This window comes from Daktulosphaira vitifoliae, unplaced genomic scaffold (genome assembly GCF_025091365.1).
Source record: "Daktulosphaira vitifoliae isolate Bord-2020 unplaced genomic scaffold, ASM2509136v1 Scaffold_4, whole genome shotgun sequence".
Lineage (NCBI taxonomy): Eukaryota > Metazoa > Arthropoda > Insecta > Hemiptera > Phylloxeridae > Daktulosphaira > Daktulosphaira vitifoliae.
This window is the reverse complement of record NW_026099575.1, coordinates 15,541,664-15,560,564: the sequence shown is the minus strand read 5'-3', so window position 1 is coordinate 15,560,564 and position 18,901 is coordinate 15,541,664. Positions and strand designations below refer to the sequence as shown.

Here is an 18,901-nt window from a genome sequence, read left to right as displayed (position 1 = left end):
AAAAAGGGATTGATATTAGTATTTTACAGCATCTATAACTTATAGTTGAATATATTTAAAACTTATGGTAGACATATTAATATATAGATTATAAATGGACGGAATATATATTGCACTGAAAATTACAAGGTAAAATATAATATTTTAGAAATACTTTTTGTTTTTTTACATAAATATGATTTACTCTGGCAGATAAGTATTTTTTCTAAGCATTAAATAGAATAATCATATTAATAAACTATTTAGTTTAAATTATTCAATACAATAAATTATTAAAAAGAAAAAAATTTATCATAATTAAACTTAAATTAATTATCAGTGCTAAAAACTATGGCACACAGTTAAGTATACAATAATTTAACTAATTTTAATAAAAGCATTACAGAGTAATGTAAAAATTTACTATAATTTAAAGAACATAATTAATTTTAAATGATAACATTGTATATCCATTAAATTCAATTAATTTAATTACTTTTAATCTGAAAAATAATTTTAATGAGTACACACTATACTGATGCAAGTACTAAAAATATAAATTATTCAATGAATTGAAATATCAAGATTTTAAATTCTGATAATAAAAAAACAATATTTAATCAAAAATAAAATTTGAAGTATTTTTCAATATTTAAAACTCAAAAGTAAAACAATATTTCAGATTTAATTTAAATCAAAATTCTAGATATTAGTTTAGGATTTCAGTTTCTATAAGAATGTTTTTTTAAAACAATCTACTAATAATAAAGTTTTAAATTCAAATAACTCATAATATATATAAAAAAAAAAATGTAATTTACTTGTAAAAAATCAAATATTAAGATTTTTCTGAAATTGGATAGGTTTCTTGTTATAAAGAAAAACAAATTAATATATTAATTTAATTAATATAAAATCTGTAAAAAAAAAAAAAAAATTAAAACATTTATAGAATATATGATATTCTTAGTATACATATAACATAATTATTAGTAACATTACAATTTATCATAATCTAATAACAAAATTGTTGCACACAAACTGGATATTAAAAAATTCTTAAAATAAATATTTAAATAAAAAGTATTAAATTATAAGAAAACAAAAACTAAACATTTTTTATGTTTGTTAAAAAAATATTTACTATCAGAAATTTTTTACTATATTAAAATCTTTGAGTTAAAAAGAAGTCATAATATAATCAACAAAAAACAAGCTTTGTATATTTTTTCAATACACAAAAAATTTGGGTTCTTTTCAATATATTGTATAATTAGCACTGTCTTTGTCATATAAACGTGTTAGTTACAGTTAAAAAATACTATATATAGACTAACGAATGACATTTTAATAAATAATATTATAAAAATAACATTAAAACTAATAAAACATAAATAAATTTTAATTCACATGGTAGACTATACTTCTGAAGTCACTTTGTATGCAACGACTGTAGCATGATCTAACTTACCTGGTACACCAAATGACTTTTTAATAATATCTTTTCTTTTTTGTCTAACTTCTCCTTGTGCTAATGGTTTACCATTTACATCTGCATATATTTCTATATCTTCAAGTATGCGTCGTTTAGCTGCAGTAAGTCTTGTAACAAAATCTAATAATAAGGTAACCAATTCTTTAGGGGTATCAACTGCAGGTCCTTTACCAGATACTCCATTTCTAATTAAATCTTCAGTTCTCAAAAGTGATAGTTTGTGTCTTTGATAAGCTTCCACATTAGGTAGCCCTATTGTATATAATATATTTATAGTAAAGTAAATTCTTAACACTGGATAAGTGATGGATTTTTAATACATACAAATTAAATATCTTATAAAATTTCATAAGAGACTATTAAAAAAATTTCAAGTAACCAAAAATTAGACAGAAGTGTTTAGAAGAGCTATACATCTTTTATATATTTTAATTACCCAGCCATTTTGTTTAAAATTACTTAAAAATTCCTCTATAGTATTTCATTAAATCAAAAGATATTCTTTTAATAAATCTTTAGTTTTATTTTATAAGTTAAGTGTGTTTTTAAGTAATTTTTGTATACATAAATGTAAGTAAATCCTGAACAAAATCAATATTAATTATTGTAATTTTGAAGCCAATGTAATCATACTAATTTTATTTAATAACCCCTTTTCAAATTGACACTGTAAATTGAAACTATCATTTCTAAATATGGAAAAGTGTAAAGTAGTAGCTTTTAAATAAATAATCTTATTTTTCTTAGTGAACCCACATCAAATGATGTTAACATGTAATTCACCCTTTCTTTTTTCACAAGTGATTCTTTGTTGACTCCCCTGGGACTGCTGTTAGGTATTACTTCAGTGCAACAAACAAGGATCAGTCCAGAACCAATTAAAAATGTATAAAAAAATATAATTTTTGAGGTAAATTTCTCTACTGTAAACCAACTATTTAAAATTTTTGGATTCAACCTAGTTTACATTATGCAAAATCTCTGACTTCACAACTTCTTACATCAGAAAAATAGTCATATCAACATACCTGTAAAATGTCCTACAACAGGGTCTAAATTGTCAGAAACACCATCAGAAGTAATAAAAACTATATCCCCTAGATCAATTTGTGTTATGGATAAGGTTAAATTTGACAATTCTGGATTATGTCCATCAACAGGGCCTAGAGCTCCCATAACATCTCTCATATCTCTCATTCTATGAATGTCATGTGATCCTTGAGTCAACTCTCTAACTCCATATTTTGGACTATAAACATAGCCTAAACTATCACCAACATTACAACAACAAGCAATGAATTGATTGTCAACTACAGAAGGAAACACAACAACTGCTGTAAGTGTTGTTAAGGTTCCTTCTTCTTGTAAGATCATATTGTGAGCTGCATGGAATGATCTGAGTAATGTTAGAAGAACGTCCTGAAATGAAAATATAAATAAAATATAGTGTTTAACTTCAAAAAATTAAAACTTACAATGTCTAGGAAGAAAGGAAATACACAATTTAATAGAATTAAATAATAATTATTTCACAAGTAATACAAAAACTATTTAAAATAAATCCTGGAATAATTATATTATTGATAAATAAAAAACAAAAAAACTTTTTCCTAAATTTAATTTCAAGACTTAACAGTCATATTAAAAATTTAAATTTGACATAGAAAAATTTTATAAAAAAATATATTAAGTAACATCACTCACGCAATAAATTTGTTTTCTTTAACATATTAAAATTGTTATTTATAATTACCCAAGGTTTTGAAATTCATGCACTAAAAAGATATAAATAAATATGAAAATATGCAATGCATTTAGAAACATGTATTAAAAGGTTAATAAGCATTTACATTCTCTAATAATCTAAACTATATGGAGTAAAATATTATAAATAAATATTTAAATAGAAAAAAATAAATCAATTATTTTTAAAAATAATAGTTTTATTATTTTAGTTAATTTTTTTGTTGTTCTTGAATTATTAGATATGTAATGCTTTTTAAGCTCATCTATTATGTCTTGTAAGAGTGGTATCTTTGTTATTTCAAATAAGAACATATATTTTGAATTAAATAATATATTTGAGATTTTTTTAATAGTAAATGGTATTTAAAATTTTAATTTAACTTCATCTGTTTGATAGATATAATACAAGTTTTGAATTTTTGAGTTGACATACATGTATAATATAAGGGATTTCAAATATTGGTAGCTTATTTCATTTTTATGATGTAATTATTGAAAGACATACAGCACTTTTGTTTTATCATTTATTATAAATATATTAATGCCAGTTGATGTATTTATAATTGTTAACTCAAAACATTGTATCTTATGATCTATCATACTTTAAACATATCAGTTGATAAAGTCATATTAATCAATAAAATTATCTATATAACACAAATACTAAACATTTCATACCAAAATTATTTTTCAAATTAGTCATTCAAAGTAAAAAATAACTTTTCACAGTCAAAAAAAAAATTCAAATTACATATTTTTGAAAAAATTACAAAATATGTTTATTACCTTTAAAACAACACTTATAGATCATTAAAATATTAACCATAATGCATAAAATATAGCAATTCAAAAAGTAATTTTTATATTTTGTAAAAATCAATCAAAATAACATGATAAATATAAGATATTTTAGAGGGATTATAAAACTATTTACACATCTACTCTCTAATACTATAAAAATATATATTACTCACTGTAGTACTCTTAGGCGATTGTTTTGTATTAGGATACAATGTTTTATTCAAATAATCTACACAACCATGAACTGCTGATCTTGCTGCTGTTCTAGATTTTACACCCCAATTTACACCATCAGCTAACACCATGATAGCTGAATTTGCTCTTGTTACTATAGCAAAACAATCGGCAATTGGATCTCCAGTATGGCGATGTGTTATAGGATGCACTTCATACAAGGAACAACTGGCTCCATATGCATTTGAAGTAGGATTATTCCAATTTTCCACACCAGCAACTAAATGGCTTTCTAATAAATAAAGCAAAATAAAATAAATTATAATAGTTAAACAATTTGTATATTTTAAAATATTTTTAGATAAAAAAATAATATAACGGGAAAAAGATATACAATTTTGTACTTACTCAGCTTTCTTAGTATATTTAGTTTCACTTCTGAATTATTTTTTTCATCAGTATTTATATTATTTGATAAAGACCTCTTTTTTTCTTCATTATATTCTTAAATAGGAATAAAATATTAATTTTAAAGATCACAATACTTCAAAATTATAATTAATAAAATAAATGTTACCATCACACTCTCCATCAATATTATCAATAAAATTAATTTCTGGGTCACTAACAGATAAATTTTTTTCTGTTTGATTAACAGATTGAAGACCTCCATTGGGTCCAGTTAACGATGCAATTACTTCATAGTTAATTATCTGACCTAATGCATGTGGAGGTACTTCCTGAGGGGTTCTACCATGTAATATAACTGGAACATGTTTATTAATTTCATTTCTGAAAAAACACAAAAGTTAGGTCTTTTAGGTAAATTACTAATTATTTGAAATTAATGATAAAATTACCCATTCAAATACTTTTTTATAAACCGATTAGAAGCATTTTCATCATTCCTCGACTCTGAAGGTGCAGAGAACTGACGAAAGAAACCAGAAAATTTTTGTCTAAATGATGGCATTGTTTATATCATTTTACTTCATTGAACTATATTATTCAAATTTAATCGATACAAATAATTTAAGAAAAAGAACGATACATATTAAAATCATAAAATTATTTAATCGGTCGCCTAATTATTTTTCAATTAAAAATCTAAAAGTAATTTATTAATAGCAACATAATGCTTAAAAATTCCTATTCATCGAGGATAAAAAGATTGTGACATGTAAATTGTAATAGAATTCAATTGTCAACATAGATTATAAAAAAATATAATAGATAAGATTTATAAAAAAAAAGTTATTGATAAGATATACATAGATTAAAATACCACATATATTTTAACCAATAGAAGCACTCAAAATTTACGCTATCTATTAGCATAATCGTTTGCGTCCAGCGCATCGTTTCCCTGCGTCCATTCACGATAAAAATTGGACTGCCAAAATTGTGTACGGCGTGGTCTATCTATATGTATTTAATCTATGAGATATATTTTTAGATAAGATAACGATTATAGATTACTTCTATCTATAATCGAGGTTATATCTTATCTGTGAATATAAATTATCATTACAACGACTTTACAGTCCTGATAATTTTTTAAATTGTCGGTAACATCTAGAGATAGGAATAATGAATCTTTTGGGTGAATTGAATCGTGTAAATCGATTCACAAAATAATTCATTCACGACCCTTTATCGTTTTCGAACCAATTAGAATATAATAAATAATTCAAAAAATTACTCTGTGATAAATAAATAGATCATCTTTTTTGAAATACTTTAAATAAATAACTTTAGTCAATGGTTTGCTAGATTCATTATAAAATACAAACACTGACGATCACAATAATGACAATTATTAGCGTCAGGTTTATTTATGAACATTTTTAAAAACTAACGTAATTAGATGTATTTTTTTTTAAACTAGTTTATAGGACTTTATTCCGTATTAATTAAAACATAATTGTTACTTAATTTTTATTATACTATTGTTACCAAACATTATGTGACACTGTAAATGTTTTACGTATAAAACGTTATAAAGTACATATTACTTAATAAGTAATCATAACTAAGTTTTTAAATTTACAAAAATTTAAAAGGCATACTTGTTGACTACTAGACAAATTACCAGGATACTGCTTTAATAATCTTTATCAATATCAAAATGTTTGATATTGTTACAATTGGCCAAAAGTGTTGTACAGTATAACATGTCAGTTAATAAAATTAATTATGTTGAGGAAAAACTAGAAAAAAATACAATTTTTTTTATTGAATTAACTATAATTAAAATAATATCTAACACAAAAATATTAAAATACTACTGAACCAATAGGTTCAGCTTTAATTGTGCTTAAATCTATAGTTGAATCCATCATTTCATCAACTTCTCCTATAATAGCTCTGAAAAAAATATAATTTTTTTTTTAATAATCAAGCTAACATACGTTGTCCAATATTAATATGTTCTAAAGAAGAGGTCTACAAACTGCATTTTGCAAACCACATCACTACCGATGTTCAAAAAAAAAAAAAAAGGAAAATACACCTATATAAATATTTACAATCTATAAATGTATTATTTTTTCTTCAACAATGATCGTGAGGTGACTCAGATGGATGTACTAATGAATGTTAAATCTAATGTTAAATATGTGGTATAAAACATTTGAAATAATAGCTAAAGTAAAGTAATAAAATTATTTATCTCTGAACATTTTGCCAGAGATAATAGGTTGAAGACTCCTATTCTAAGGTGATGATAAAAAATCTTACACGTTATCACCACGAATTAGATGAAGACCTAAAATAACTTGTTCTACACCTTGACTTGGACTGTATACTCGTTCATGGCTATCATCTAGTATAATATTTATAGTTTGATCAAATCCCTTGAGGGTTCCCTATATTATATAACAAAAATTATTTTAAATGAATGAAAACAATTTAATAAAAAAATTGTAGAAACATCTGGGTTATATTCATAATAAAAAAAAAAATTACATTATTTTATGCTAAAATCAATTAAATCATCTAATTAAAATAGGATATTTAAATTTTAATATCTTAATTTTTTTTTATAATTTTACTTTTTCATGACAAATTAGCTAGATAGGAAAATCTAAATTTAGAAAAACAATTTTTGGACTTATATCCTATAGCAAAAAAATGACTATCATTAAAATCATCATTTCCTTAGCCTCTATCCCAACTATTTACATCTATCTTACAATTTAACAGGATTTTTTATGGCTGTCAAATTGATGCAGCCTTATTATGGCTTAGAGAACAAGTAAGGGACCATGGTGTGTGTCACTGTTAAAGTTCCCGTATGGTCACTCATCTGGGAACCAACAGCCAACATTACAACTGAATATTAGGCGATGACTGAATGATTCACTAAGCCACACCAAGCCCCTTATGACTATTATTAAAACAAAATTAAAAAAAAATGTTTTATTACAATCTTAGATATAATTTAAAATATTTAAAAGGATTACCACAAAGTTTCTTCCATCTGATGTGATAATAGAAACAGTGTCTGAGTATTACAATGTAAGGAGAAAAAGTTATATTAATAATTATATTATTAATGCGACCATTGAAATGTCTCAATAACTTTTTAGAATAGTAAAATAATATTTATCTGTAATTAACATTTTCATAAAAATACTTAAAAAACTATATTTTTCTATTTATGATAAATAATATGTTACAGTTTAATTATTATAAGAACTATAATTAATTTAATAATATATAAAATATTTTAATAAAATTATGACCAAAGTATTAAATGAATAAAATAAAAATTATCTCTTTCAAATTATTTTTAATTTTCTATCAAATAATAAAGAAAAACATCATAAAATTATTATTGTTTATATAAAAATTGAATTATATTTTATTTTACAGAAAGTACTAGATTAAGATAATAAAAAAAATTATGAAAAATGTTCACAATTTAAATTTTATTATCATGTTTGACTGACCATCCAGAAGGGAATGTGTAGGAAGTCACACATCCTAACCGATAATATATTATTATAATGATTGGAAATAACTAATTAAACTATAGTTTTTTTTATATATAAATAATAAATAAAAGATAACTACCAAAAAAACTTTTAAAAATGTGGCATGGTTAAAAAAAAAAATTATTTCATCACTTTTATATTTTTAGCTCTAAGATAGCCCCAAATACTTGTTTATAAAAATATTTAGTTAAAAAACAGTGTCGTATGCATAGTCATTTTATGGGACCCATAAATTATGGATATTTGTATAAATATACATATATTATGTATTGGTAACTTATGGGATTAGTAATGATATTCAATTGCACAGTCAATTTTATGGGAAGGCTATTAAGGGGGGATACATAGTTATGTGGTAGATTTGTAATTAGTTTTCAATTTTAAGTTACATTTTCTTTCATGTGTTTTGCAATGCAATAATATTTTATGTATTAGTGATCTAATTTTATTTACAACTATTGACAACTTTTTGGAGTACATTGAATTAGTAATAGATGATCTACATAGTAATATGCAAAGAAGGTATCATCGTAATGTGATTACCCCTTTAAACTATATAGTGAAAAACAATTTTTTAAATATTATTGTTTTCCAAAAAGAGTTATACTTGACAATTTGTTGGAATTGATAACTATTACTTATACTTGTACTAATATTTTCAAAAAGTTATAGGAATATAAAGTTTAAAATAAAAAAAAGCATAATTTTGAATACGGTAGCCATTTGCAGCATGAAGAGTAGTCCAAAAGTCCTATTTTTTTTTTTCAAATTAAAGTATTTATATAAGATCTAATTTAAGATATATATAAAAGTATCACTATTTTTGGAACATTTTCAAAACCTATGGTATCTATAAAAAAAAAAAAATTTGTTTTTAATCATTCATTTTTCAAAATATTATAGCAGTTTTAAGTTTAAAAAATGTCAAAAATTACCAATTTTTAAAATTGTAATTTTTTTAAAGATTTCTCTTATTTATAAGGAACAAGAGAAATTAAAAAAATTTTTGAGGGTAATGTCTTTGATTAGATATATAAATGATCGTTAGACATATCGTTGAAAGAAATTGATTTGGTGAGAACTGAGAAAAAATAGTAACAGACACGAAAAAAAAAATAAAAACATCATAGTAAAAATAATACCCTCTCAGTTTTAAACGAAGCTAATAATATCCAACAATTACCACTATAAAATGGTTTGATTTGGTTGGGTAGACTTTTATTTTAATATTAAATAAATAATTGTATTATTTTAAAATACGGTTTAGTGTAATATTATTAAAGGCTATATGTGGTGATTTAAGAGGAATTCATTAATGTACTGTATCCAGAATATTAAAAAGATTTCTCATCAGATAGGCACCAAAATGAGAGAATATGTTAAGAATAACAGATGATTTTATCAGATTAGATAAAATTTCATCTAATCTGTAGTATCGGTAAAAGATAATACTGATAATTATTGATAATATAAAACCGATTTTACTTCCATAAAACTTTCCATAACTATGGGATATATAAATTTTGACTATGCAACATAAAAACTTAGGCAATCCATGAATTTTTTATAAGTGACATAAATAATTTATTAATTACATTACCATGTAACACATAAGCTTTATAATGTAGTGCATTAGGTCAGGACTTTGCATATGAGCGGCATTTGATATTTAAATTATTACATTCAAAATTTTAGTAGTAAGAAATTATTTTTAATAAAAAGTTTGTTCTTCTAAAAAATATTTTTAGATATATACAAGTCTTCAATTTTATGGCAACGATTTGAACTTGTTGCCTAGTTTATGATTGGAGTAATAGATACAGGCTTAGGTTATAACTATATTATTCAACAGAAAAAAATCTGAAAATGAATTCAGCAACAAGTTTGAAACATCAACATCAAACAGAAGACTTGGATATATCTGTAAATATTATAATAATAAAACAACTCATAAAAGCTTAAATACATTTAAAAATTTGCTTTTGAATATTAACATGAAAAATTATCTATGTAATGATGCTTTTGGTATAAATATTAAGGTAATTTAATAATAAGTTTAATTGGAAATTTGTATTATTTTAAATAAAAAGTTACTTCTATATAGTTACTCCTAAAGAAATAAAGTATAAAAGTAATATTATTTTGTGTAAGGATACGATTCACATAACTTTCAAGTCCAGAGCTCATAGTAAAACCTCTCAATAGCTTCAAAACGCCTGAAATATAATACAAAAAAAAGTTTAAAAAAGGATATTATTAATCTCATTACTAAATAATGTGATAATCAAGCAGTTTATTAACACATAAATTTAATTTTCTAGAAGATAAAAAATAACTCGTTTTATCCAAACCAAGTAAAACACATTAAATTTAATATTTTCTTACCTACCAGTGAATAAATGTTTTTAATATAACTGTTAAATTTTTTTATTTAATTAAAAATGGTTTTAACTAGTTTTTTGAGTAATGAATTTTATATTATGCGATTACCTAGTATAAATACTTAAATATTACACTAGTACATAACTGTTTTCATCTGAACTTTTTTGAGATCTCAAAAAGTAATATTTATAAATAACTTTAAATATTAAAGAAATTTAGTACTTACTTAATTTAAAAAATTAATCACACAACCAATTTAATTCAGTAGTATATTTTACGGATAAAAATATATTTATTATGAAATAACGTATTCTGCTATTTATGAAATATAATTCAATTTACTTATGTGATCTATCCTCCGTGGAGTAAAATTGATATATATATATATATTTCTATAAACGTTCAATTTTTATTTGTAAATTTAATATAACTAGTCAACCATGATTGTTAAATATCATAGATATCTATGTTTAATATATGGCATTATCTATCTTTAATCGTGGTTAATACCAAAATAGTATTCCGACTTTGTAAACTAAGTATAGATAGATAACAAACATTTTACCACAGATGATATGAAACATTTGTCTTATCTGTGATTTTACTATCAAGGTGGATTTATCAACCTTGTTTATAAATTCACTTTACTTACCACCTTTAAAAAGAAATTATCTATAATAAATCCAATGTCCACACCTATATTTACAACCGTAGGCAATACGAAAAACACAAATTTTAAATACGTTAAGATATTATTTTTGATATTTCGTCGTCTGATGATATAAGTTGGATTATTGATACATCCTATTAATTATTAAAATTAAAAAGAAATCAAATTTTATATTAAGAGTTATTAATTGTTTTTAGTTAATTATTGTTTTTTTTTTTTAAAATTATAAATTGAAATGTGAAAAAATCGTTATATAAAAAAGAACAGTATATATATTTGAAATATTTTACTATTTCAATCAACTAATACTTTTTTGATGTTTACCAAAGTATGGGATTATTTTTTGTAAGAATTTTTTAGTGTAATTTCAATATTTAAGATTTTAAACTAAAACTAACAAATTTTTATTGTTGCGAGTAATGGAAAATGTAAAACCCAAAATGATTGTATTTGATTTAGGTAAGAGTTTTTTTAATAAAATAATACATGTAAAATTTTAATACACATTTATATTCTTAGATTTTATCAGTATATGCACTTGTAAAGTGATTTTAAATTAGTATTTTATATTTATTAAATTATATATACTATACCACAAAAATGTAAACCGAGATAAGAGAAAAAATAAGTTTGACTAGAATTAATGTCATTAGTTATTGAAATTATTTGAAAAAGAAGTTAGGAACTTTCGTTATTTTAAAAATTCTAATATTTTAAGGTATATTAAAAAAAAAAAAGCAGGAAGATTTTAGTTATTCTATTGCAATATAATTATAATTAAATATTTGATAAATAAATAAAACTTTAGAATATAATTTGAGAGACTATAAAATGTCATATACAGCAATGCCATGTATTATATTGTTTTAGATTTAACCATTTGGCCATTTCATGTAGATCAGTGTATGAAACCATTTCAACTTGACTGTTTGTAAGAATTAACTATTAATTTAATGACTTCTTCAAATATTGAATACATTTCAATCAAAAGAATTAAATAAGATATTAATATGAAAAAAACAATAATTAAATGTTCTTTATATAAATATCTCTAATTTTTAGGAAAAAAGTGAAAGATGTTTACGGTAATGAATATTCATTATTTCCAGAAGTGCTTGATGCATTATTTAAACTATCTAAAGAAAATTATATTTTAGCTGTAGCATCTAGAATTGAAGATATTACTACAGCTTACCTACTGCTAAACTTTTTTAATATTGCACATTATTTTACTTATATAGAAATATATCCATACAATAAATCAGTTCATTTTAAATGGTAAGATTGTCCAACTAGAGTAATAAATAAAAACATTGTCTTAAAATTTATGAAAACGTGTTTAAGAAAGATGTGTTCTATAGGTTAAATCTAAAAAGTTGTATACCTTACAATCAAATGGTTTTCTACGATGATGATGTACGAAATATTCGTTGTGTATCGAAATTGGGAGTTCATACACTTCTAGTTCAAAGCAACATAGGATTATCATACAAACTTATACAAACATTTTTAAACCCAGATAAATAAATAAAAAAAATTTTTGTACTAAAGAAATATATATTTAGTATTAGAATTATCAACTATTTATAATACTAATATTATCAGAATTATTATAATTAATGAAAACTTTGATAAATTATGTTGGCAATCCAGAAGCTTTGCGAGTCAGAATCTTCTATAAAAAAAAGATATTCTTATTAATCTATAATTTAAAATTTTTTTTTTTTTTTTAACTTACTTTTAATAAGGAAGCAGATTGGCAAAATGTTAGACCCAAATTCCGACCAAAAGTTAAAATTGAATTTGGTATTAAACTGTTATGACTTCCATATATTTTTTGGATTCCATCAATTCCTATCATAATAGGGATATTTTGTGCTTGAGCATTACTTTCATACTGCAAAAGTGCGTTTTCATCCCCTATAATACAATTACGTCATCAAAAATTTTCCAAAACGCTTTGTTAAAGAATCAGACCAATTTCAGCGCCTACTAATAATGATTTGTTCAGCTGATTGCTCAGTTCACTAACATCATTAAAGCCTAAATTGACACCTTGTCCAGCTAGTGGATGTACTCTATGAGCTGCATCACTAAAAATAAAAATTATAAACGTTTGGAATGAATTTAAAAATAAACATAACTATTATAAATTATTACCCACCCAATTATAGCAATGCGCTGGCCAACATAACGACATGCATGACCAAAACCAAGAGGAAATGATGCTCTACTATTTTTTGCAACTCCCAATATTAGAGGTATAGAAAAATTATTATTTTGGCATTCATCATTTGTGAGTAAAAATTTATTCATAAGCTTAGACATTATCTTGTTCAAATCATCGACAATAACAGAATTATAATTATTTAATTCTTCTTCCTTAAAAATGTATCATATACATGTTAAATTATGATATAAAACTTAGTCAAACTATGTAAATGTTTTACCGATAAAATTGTATTTAATGCCGATATAAACTCATCATCACTAGATTGCACTAAATGTTCTGCTTCCTCAATACTAGTAGTCCAAACAAGTGAATAAGTTTCATTATTAAGCTACATAATATCACAATTATTATTAAAAAAACAGGAATTATGAGAGAAATGGTATAGTGTAATCAAGTTAGTTGCATTGCAGTGATAACCTTATATAGGTATGTAAATCATTTCAATTTTAAAACTATTAAGCATTCACTATTATTTTTACCAAATTCAAACTAACTGATAATTAATCTAATAAATATATAAAGGTGTTCAATAAATACGGAAAAAGATTTCTATTGTTTGTAACATTTAACCCATTTCCTTACTTTCTAAAATCTATATAGACCACATGTAAAAATCATATAAAGATAATATTATTAACTCACAGGTAATAATGCAACAGGACCTTGAAGAACAAATTTTTGCCATGCTACATTTGCATTTGATTGCTGCATATTAATAATAGTACATGTCATTAAAAAAGGTCTATATTCATATATATATATAATTAATATTGACTTACTTGTGTATTTTTAATTTGAACAGTTGCTACCACTGCACGTTGGCCATAGTCCCAACTTAAGTAATGTTGCCCACTTATTGCTTTACGAACTTTTGATCCAAAACCATCAGATCCAATCTATATTTTTGAACAAGTTTAAATTGCATACATTTAATTAAGTTAATTTATGTCTGAAAATAATTACCAAAATACTTCTTTGAGTATTTAATCATATAAGTGTAAATTTTTTAACTTTACACTTTAATTTTTTTTTTCATAAACTCAAAGAACTTTTCAGGAACTAATTCCACTGTAACTCACCATCCATTTATCTATTTATTTTTATTTATTAAACACCAATGAAGAACAAAATAATTAATAATTTCTTAATAGTATATAATAGGTACAAAAAAATAGTCAATTTTGTGAAATTAATTAAAGCTTGCTAAAAATATGTTAATAGGATACATTATTTTATAATGTATCAGTGTCAAACAATCCTTAAAATAATTATAACACTACAAGAAAAAATCTTTTTAAAAAGTTAATCTAATAAAGTGGTATGGTGTGGTTGAGTCAATAACGCAGCAGTGCTTAATGCACACTGCCTTAGGTTCAAAACTCAGTCACGAGCGGCTTTATTTGCCATAAGAGAGATCATTTTGGTAACTGAAGTCACCATCCAACTCTCTGGCGATGGACTAACCACCCCCGTCCCAGAGTATAAATGGTTAAGAAAACCTCCTTCTAGGGGAAGGTTGCTATGGCCCTTAATGTACTAATAAAAGCAATAATAATAAAAAAAAAAAATCTAATAAAGTTACACAATTCATAAGAGTTTATTAAACCCTGCATTTCTGACTTCAATATTTGCTAAAAATTAAAATTATTTTAATTAATAATTACCAATAAACTAGTTTCATATAATTGATTATCATCAGCAATTTTAACTGTTACACACTCTCCTTGTTTTGTCAAAACACACTTATTAGCTATAGAATTATATTTGACTGTAATATTTGGTTCTTCATTAATTTTTCTGTAAAGTGCTCCAAGAATAAAATTATTTTCAACAATATATGCTAAATTTTTCTCATTTTTAAAATGTAAAACATTGTTAATATCCTTTTTTTGTTTTCCAGAACTCCATATCTAAAAATTATGATAAGTCACTTTATCTACAAAATAAAATTAACCTAAATTTAAGTAACACACTTTCATTTCTTTAACTTCATGAAAACCATTTACGCTTTCAATAAATTGCCAAGCTCCAACTGATTTTAATAGTTTAACGCTGGATTCACTCAGAGCTGACACACGATTACTGTAAACTCTATTTTCCTCAGTATTTATTTTATACTCTTTAAACGGTCCGCCTTCTAGAAGAAGGATAGAAAAGCCTTTCAATGCTGGTTCATTTGCTAAAAAAAATTAACATAATTAAAAATAATTATTTTTTCTTTTAATACCATTTTCTAAATTAAAAATTAATTTTATTAATTAAAATAAATGATTGGACATGAGGAAAGTATAATATATACTAATTGCCTATCTTAAAATTGCAGCAATTACCAAAGGTAGGCAATTATACTATATTATTAGTTTTTTAACAATAATTGAACAAATGATGTAAAAAAAGTATCTAGTCTAAAAAAACAAAAAATGTTTTTTTCTAAAAATCAGTTAATACATTACCTAGTAATCTGGTAAAAAAATAAATCATATTAATGTATAGAATTAAAACTTTGTTAAAACCAAAAAAAATTTATCTAAAATCTATGTGGTTCAAATATTTTCAAATTCTGTATTTTTCTTCTCATGTAAAATTTAGTTTTTGTGAGTTAGTACCTTTCTCACATCGGCGCCTCTTCTCAATTATAGATGAAAATTTAAATATTAATTTATTACATTTTTAAATAAATAAAAATATTTTTCCCTTAGTCTAAATATTAGTAAATGGGAGAAAAAAATTAACAATTGTTTTAACAAAAATGTAAACAAATTTGAAACTTACCATTTTAACCAAACCTAAATATAAAAATCCTAGCACAGTTGGGACGTGGCATAATTGGGTCCAGTATAGATTTAATCTGACAGTGTTTAAAATCACTATTATAAAAAATGCTTTGATGCAAATCTGTAGATAATGTTTAATTTTAAAAAATTGGTGGATTATTCCAAAAGCAACATGATATCCTATTTCCTTATTTATATCCTGATTACAAGTTTTATGATTTATAAGTGTAATATATCTATAAATACTTATTATAGCTATTAAATATAGTATGAAATTGATATTTAATAATTTACTATTGTAATTTTTATAAAAATTAGAAATTATAAAAAATTATAAAGTAGTCATTACTTAAAAAAAAAAATTGTATGTTATTTATAAATAAATGTACAGGTCTACAAGGAATTTTCATCAGAGACCAAAATTTACTTTTTGAACCCATTTTTATGCAAATTTAAATCACTGTGAAGACAAAATAAGGTCCAACATTTTTTTTTTCCATTATAAAGTATATTACATTAGCTTTAATTTAAGATATATATAAAATTGTCAGTATTTCCGGAACACTTTCAAAAGTGAAGTTGAAAAAGTTAATTATTTGTAAAAAAAGTTGTTATTTTGAATCCCCCTCTGTGGCAGGTAAAGTGTTAGATTTATAAAAAAATATATTAAACGATACATAAATACTTCATCTATAAAAAAAAATTTATTATATAATTTTTAAAAAAGTTATGGCAGTTTTCATTAAAAAAAAATTGAAAATATGTAAAAATTGGCGATTTTTTTATTTGTAATTTTTGTTATTTAATTAGCAATGACCTAGGGCCAAAATATATGAAGAGTGAATGTGTCAAACGTTTTACGTGCCAAAAAAGTAAAAAATTGTTTTATTTCTGATTTATGTTCTATGTGCCAAGGGCCACAATCTTGTATGTGTTTCAAATGTCAATTAAATTTTTTACTTGTACAAAATTGCGTTCATAGATGGTGTTCGTTCTGTGAGACATGCCCATTATACCATTGTTTTTTGTGTTATCTGAACAAAAATTTTTTTGGCTCATAGAACGTTTGACACATTCACTCTTCATATATTAAAAAGTTTTTTGTATTGCTGTAAATTTGGACAAGGGATTCAATAATTTATATATATTTTATTACCTAACTTGCATGCCATTGCACAACCAACCATACCACCTCCAGCAATAATAATATCATAGCAATTTTTGAATGAATCATTCATGTAATTCTTTGAAAACAAATGAAATTTGCTGGAAATAACTGACATCAAAACATTTTTTGAAGGTCTTACAGGCAACATGAAAATTATTTTTTTGAACATTGGACTAGTTGAGAATTTAAAAGACATAGTTCCTACAAAATTTATACTGGTCTCTCTTTTGAAATATTCATCTATTAAAAAAAAAAACATTGGTTTATTAATTTACAAGAACTATAAGTATGGTATTGATTTTTGATATTAATAATAGTAAAATTTATTTACTAATTTAAAACATATTTTGTTGAAAGGAATGAGTTAAAAAGTAGTATTGTCTAAACAAAAGTATTACAACAATTTAATTTTGTAAAAGTATGAAATAATAAATATAACATATAATACGATGCAACAAATAAAACAACAATCGCCACAGACATTTGCGTTTGATTTCAGAAAAAGCAATTCATATAGCAGCCAGCTATTTTGCAATACCACATCAGCACTAATGATAAATGTTCTATTTAATAGTAGAATAATGGACTACACTAAATTTCATTTTTACTTTCAACATATATATTTTATCATTTTTCTTTTTAATTTTAATCTATTTTGTAATATATATTTTTAAAAGAAAAAAAACTCTGAATACTTAATATTTTTACACATTTTGTTGAAAGAAAAATATTACTTAGTTATTTATGTTAAAATAAATTATGAAATTAAATTTATATAATTCAATACAGTATTAAAAATTTATTTAAAATTTTTCTTACTAAAATTGAGAAAAAATGTCATAATTATATAATTATTATTTTACAATAAAAAAATTTGCTTAGTAATTTATTTTAATAATTTATTAAAAATTCTTACAATTAAGTTTATACTTTCAACAAGTAACTCAGCTAAGTTTATTAGTTATTCTTTTAGTTCAGATTGATTATTTGTTCATAACACAATTCGCATTGTATATTTCTTTGACATATCTATAAAATAATTTTTAATCCTATAGCAGCTGCTTTTAAATTGTACCAGAAACTATTTTTTAAAAGCCTCGATAACAAAACTTTTTTTTTCATATAAATATTGGATAATGTCATTATTTCAAGTCAATGCGATGAATATACACATACCTCAAATTAAATTACAACAATAACATTATTAATTACAATGAATAGTCTATTTAATTAAAATATTGAAATTTGCGAGACTTGTTCTATTAAGAACCAATAATTTTAGCACAATTGAATGTTTATAGCATCGACTTATGGTAATAAAGGTTACAGTTTCATAAACTTCATACATATTTTTTATACACAATAAATGATCTTTAGTGTTTATCACAAATTTAATTTAATTTTACATTCATATAATCTGTATTTTTATAGTCAAAATTATCAAAATAATTTAAGTATTGTTATCAGTTCATAACATAAAG

At 23.4% G+C, this 18,901-nt stretch overlaps 4 protein-coding genes across 14 annotated transcripts; 1 reads left to right on the top strand and 3 right to left on the bottom strand.

Moving 5' to 3' along the window:
- Window positions 1-1,278: 1,278 nt before the first annotated feature.
- LOC126904630 (PP2C-like domain-containing protein CG9801) lies at window positions 1,279-5,390 on the bottom strand. Of its 2 annotated transcripts, none has more exons than XM_050683815.1 (6): window positions 5,068-5,390; window positions 4,773-4,987; window positions 4,604-4,699; window positions 4,195-4,487; window positions 2,503-2,893; window positions 1,279-1,726 (listed from the first exon to the last, which is right to left on the bottom strand). In XM_050683815.1, the coding sequence occupies exons 1-6, from the start codon at window positions 5,166-5,168 to the stop codon at window positions 1,398-1,400; spliced, it is 1,425 nt and encodes a 474-aa protein (XP_050539772.1). In that variant the 5' UTR covers window positions 5,169-5,390; the 3' UTR covers window positions 1,279-1,397. The 2 variants fall into 2 exon arrangements, with proteins under 2 accessions (XP_050539772.1, XP_050539771.1); XM_050683814.1 differs by having other exon boundaries at window positions 5,056-5,388.
- Window positions 5,391-6,404: 1,014 nt separating this feature from the next.
- Window positions 6,405-11,017, bottom strand: LOC126904642 (U6 snRNA-associated Sm-like protein LSm8). Its single transcript, XM_050683836.1, has 5 exons — window positions 10,802-11,017; window positions 10,350-10,409; window positions 7,660-7,700; window positions 6,935-7,062; window positions 6,405-6,562 (listed from the first exon to the last, which is right to left on the bottom strand). Exons 2-5 carry the CDS (start codon window positions 10,378-10,380, stop codon window positions 6,472-6,474), a joined length of 291 nt encoding a protein of 96 aa, XP_050539793.1. The 5' UTR covers window positions 10,381-10,409; window positions 10,802-11,017; the 3' UTR covers window positions 6,405-6,471.
- A 213-nt stretch (window positions 11,018-11,230) lies between these two features.
- LOC126904635 (magnesium-dependent phosphatase 1-like) lies at window positions 11,231-12,953 on the top strand. 7 transcript variants are annotated; one of them, XM_050683826.1, is made up of 5 exons: window positions 11,232-11,590; window positions 12,116-12,176; window positions 12,308-12,330; window positions 12,403-12,523; window positions 12,607-12,953. In XM_050683826.1, the coding sequence occupies exons 2-5, from the start codon at window positions 12,151-12,153 to the stop codon at window positions 12,770-12,772; spliced, it is 336 nt and encodes a 111-aa protein (XP_050539783.1). In that variant the 5' UTR covers window positions 11,232-11,590; window positions 12,116-12,150; the 3' UTR covers window positions 12,773-12,953. The 7 variants fall into 7 exon arrangements, 5 of the variants coding, with proteins under 5 accessions (XP_050539783.1, XP_050539780.1, XP_050539782.1 ...); XM_050683823.1 differs by having other exon boundaries at window positions 11,232-11,704; XR_007703787.1 differs by having other exon boundaries at window positions 11,231-11,590; window positions 12,116-12,172; window positions 12,308-12,523.
- LOC126904628 (ubiquinone biosynthesis monooxygenase COQ6, mitochondrial) lies at window positions 12,783-18,853 on the bottom strand. Of its 4 annotated transcripts, none has more exons than XM_050683804.1 (12): window positions 18,597-18,853; window positions 18,337-18,529; window positions 17,409-17,660; window positions 15,452-15,657; window positions 15,143-15,388; window positions 14,258-14,374; window positions 14,121-14,183; window positions 13,696-13,806; window positions 13,410-13,627; window positions 13,223-13,338; window positions 12,984-13,165; window positions 12,783-12,920 (listed from the first exon to the last, which is right to left on the bottom strand). In XM_050683804.1, exons 3-12 carry the CDS (start codon window positions 17,614-17,616, stop codon window positions 12,882-12,884), a joined length of 1,506 nt encoding a protein of 501 aa, XP_050539761.1. In that variant the 5' UTR covers window positions 17,617-17,660; window positions 18,337-18,529; window positions 18,597-18,853; the 3' UTR covers window positions 12,783-12,881. The 4 variants fall into 4 exon arrangements, with proteins under 4 accessions (XP_050539761.1, XP_050539760.1, XP_050539759.1 ...); XM_050683803.1 differs by having other exon boundaries at window positions 18,337-18,516; XM_050683802.1 differs by having other exon boundaries at window positions 18,337-18,449.
- Window positions 18,854-18,901: the final 48 nt, after the last annotated feature.

Bases quoted from the DNA above. Each gene is read 5' to 3' on its own strand.
- LOC126904630 (XM_050683814.1), bottom strand. From the start codon at position 5,168: ATGCCATCATTTAGACAAAAATTTTCTGGTTTCTTTCGTCAGTTCTCT. The intron at 4,988-5,055 runs GTAATTTTATCA...GTGTTTTTTCAG, and splicing joins ATAAAAAAGTATTTGAATGG to AAATGAAATTAATAAACATG. The intron at 4,700-4,772 runs GTAACATTTATT...TTCCTATTTAAG, and splicing joins TATTGATGGAGAGTGTGATG to AATATAATGAAGAAAAAAAG.
- LOC126904642 (XM_050683836.1), bottom strand. From the start codon at position 10,380: ATGAGCTCTGGACTTGAAAGTTATGTGAATC. The intron at 7,701-10,349 runs GTATCCTTACAC...TGTAATACTCAG, and splicing joins ACTTGAAAGTTATGTGAATC to ACACTGTTTCTATTATCACA. The intron at 7,063-7,659 runs GTAATCCTTTTA...TATATAATATAG, and splicing joins CAGATGGAAGAAACTTTGTG to GGAACCCTCAAGGGATTTGA.
- LOC126904635 (XM_050683822.1), top strand. From the start codon at position 11,665: ATGGAAAATGTAAAACCCAAAATGATTGTATTTGATTTAG. The intron at 11,705-12,115 runs GTAAGAGTTTTT...ATATTGTTTTAG, and splicing joins AATGATTGTATTTGATTTAG to ATTTAACCATTTGGCCATTT. The intron at 12,177-12,307 runs GTAAGAATTAAC...TCTAATTTTTAG, and splicing joins CCATTTCAACTTGACTGTTT to GAAAAAAGTGAAAGATGTTT.
- LOC126904628 (XM_050683804.1), bottom strand. From the start codon at position 17,616: ATGTCTTTTAAATTCTCAACTAGTCCAATGTTCAAAAAAATAATTTTC. The intron at 13,339-13,409 runs GTGGGTAATAAT...TTTTATTTTTAG, and splicing joins CAGCGCATTGCTATAATTGG to TGATGCAGCTCATAGAGTAC. The intron at 13,166-13,222 runs GTCTGATTCTTT...ATTGTATTATAG, and splicing joins ATTAGTAGGCGCTGAAATTG to GGGATGAAAACGCACTTTTG.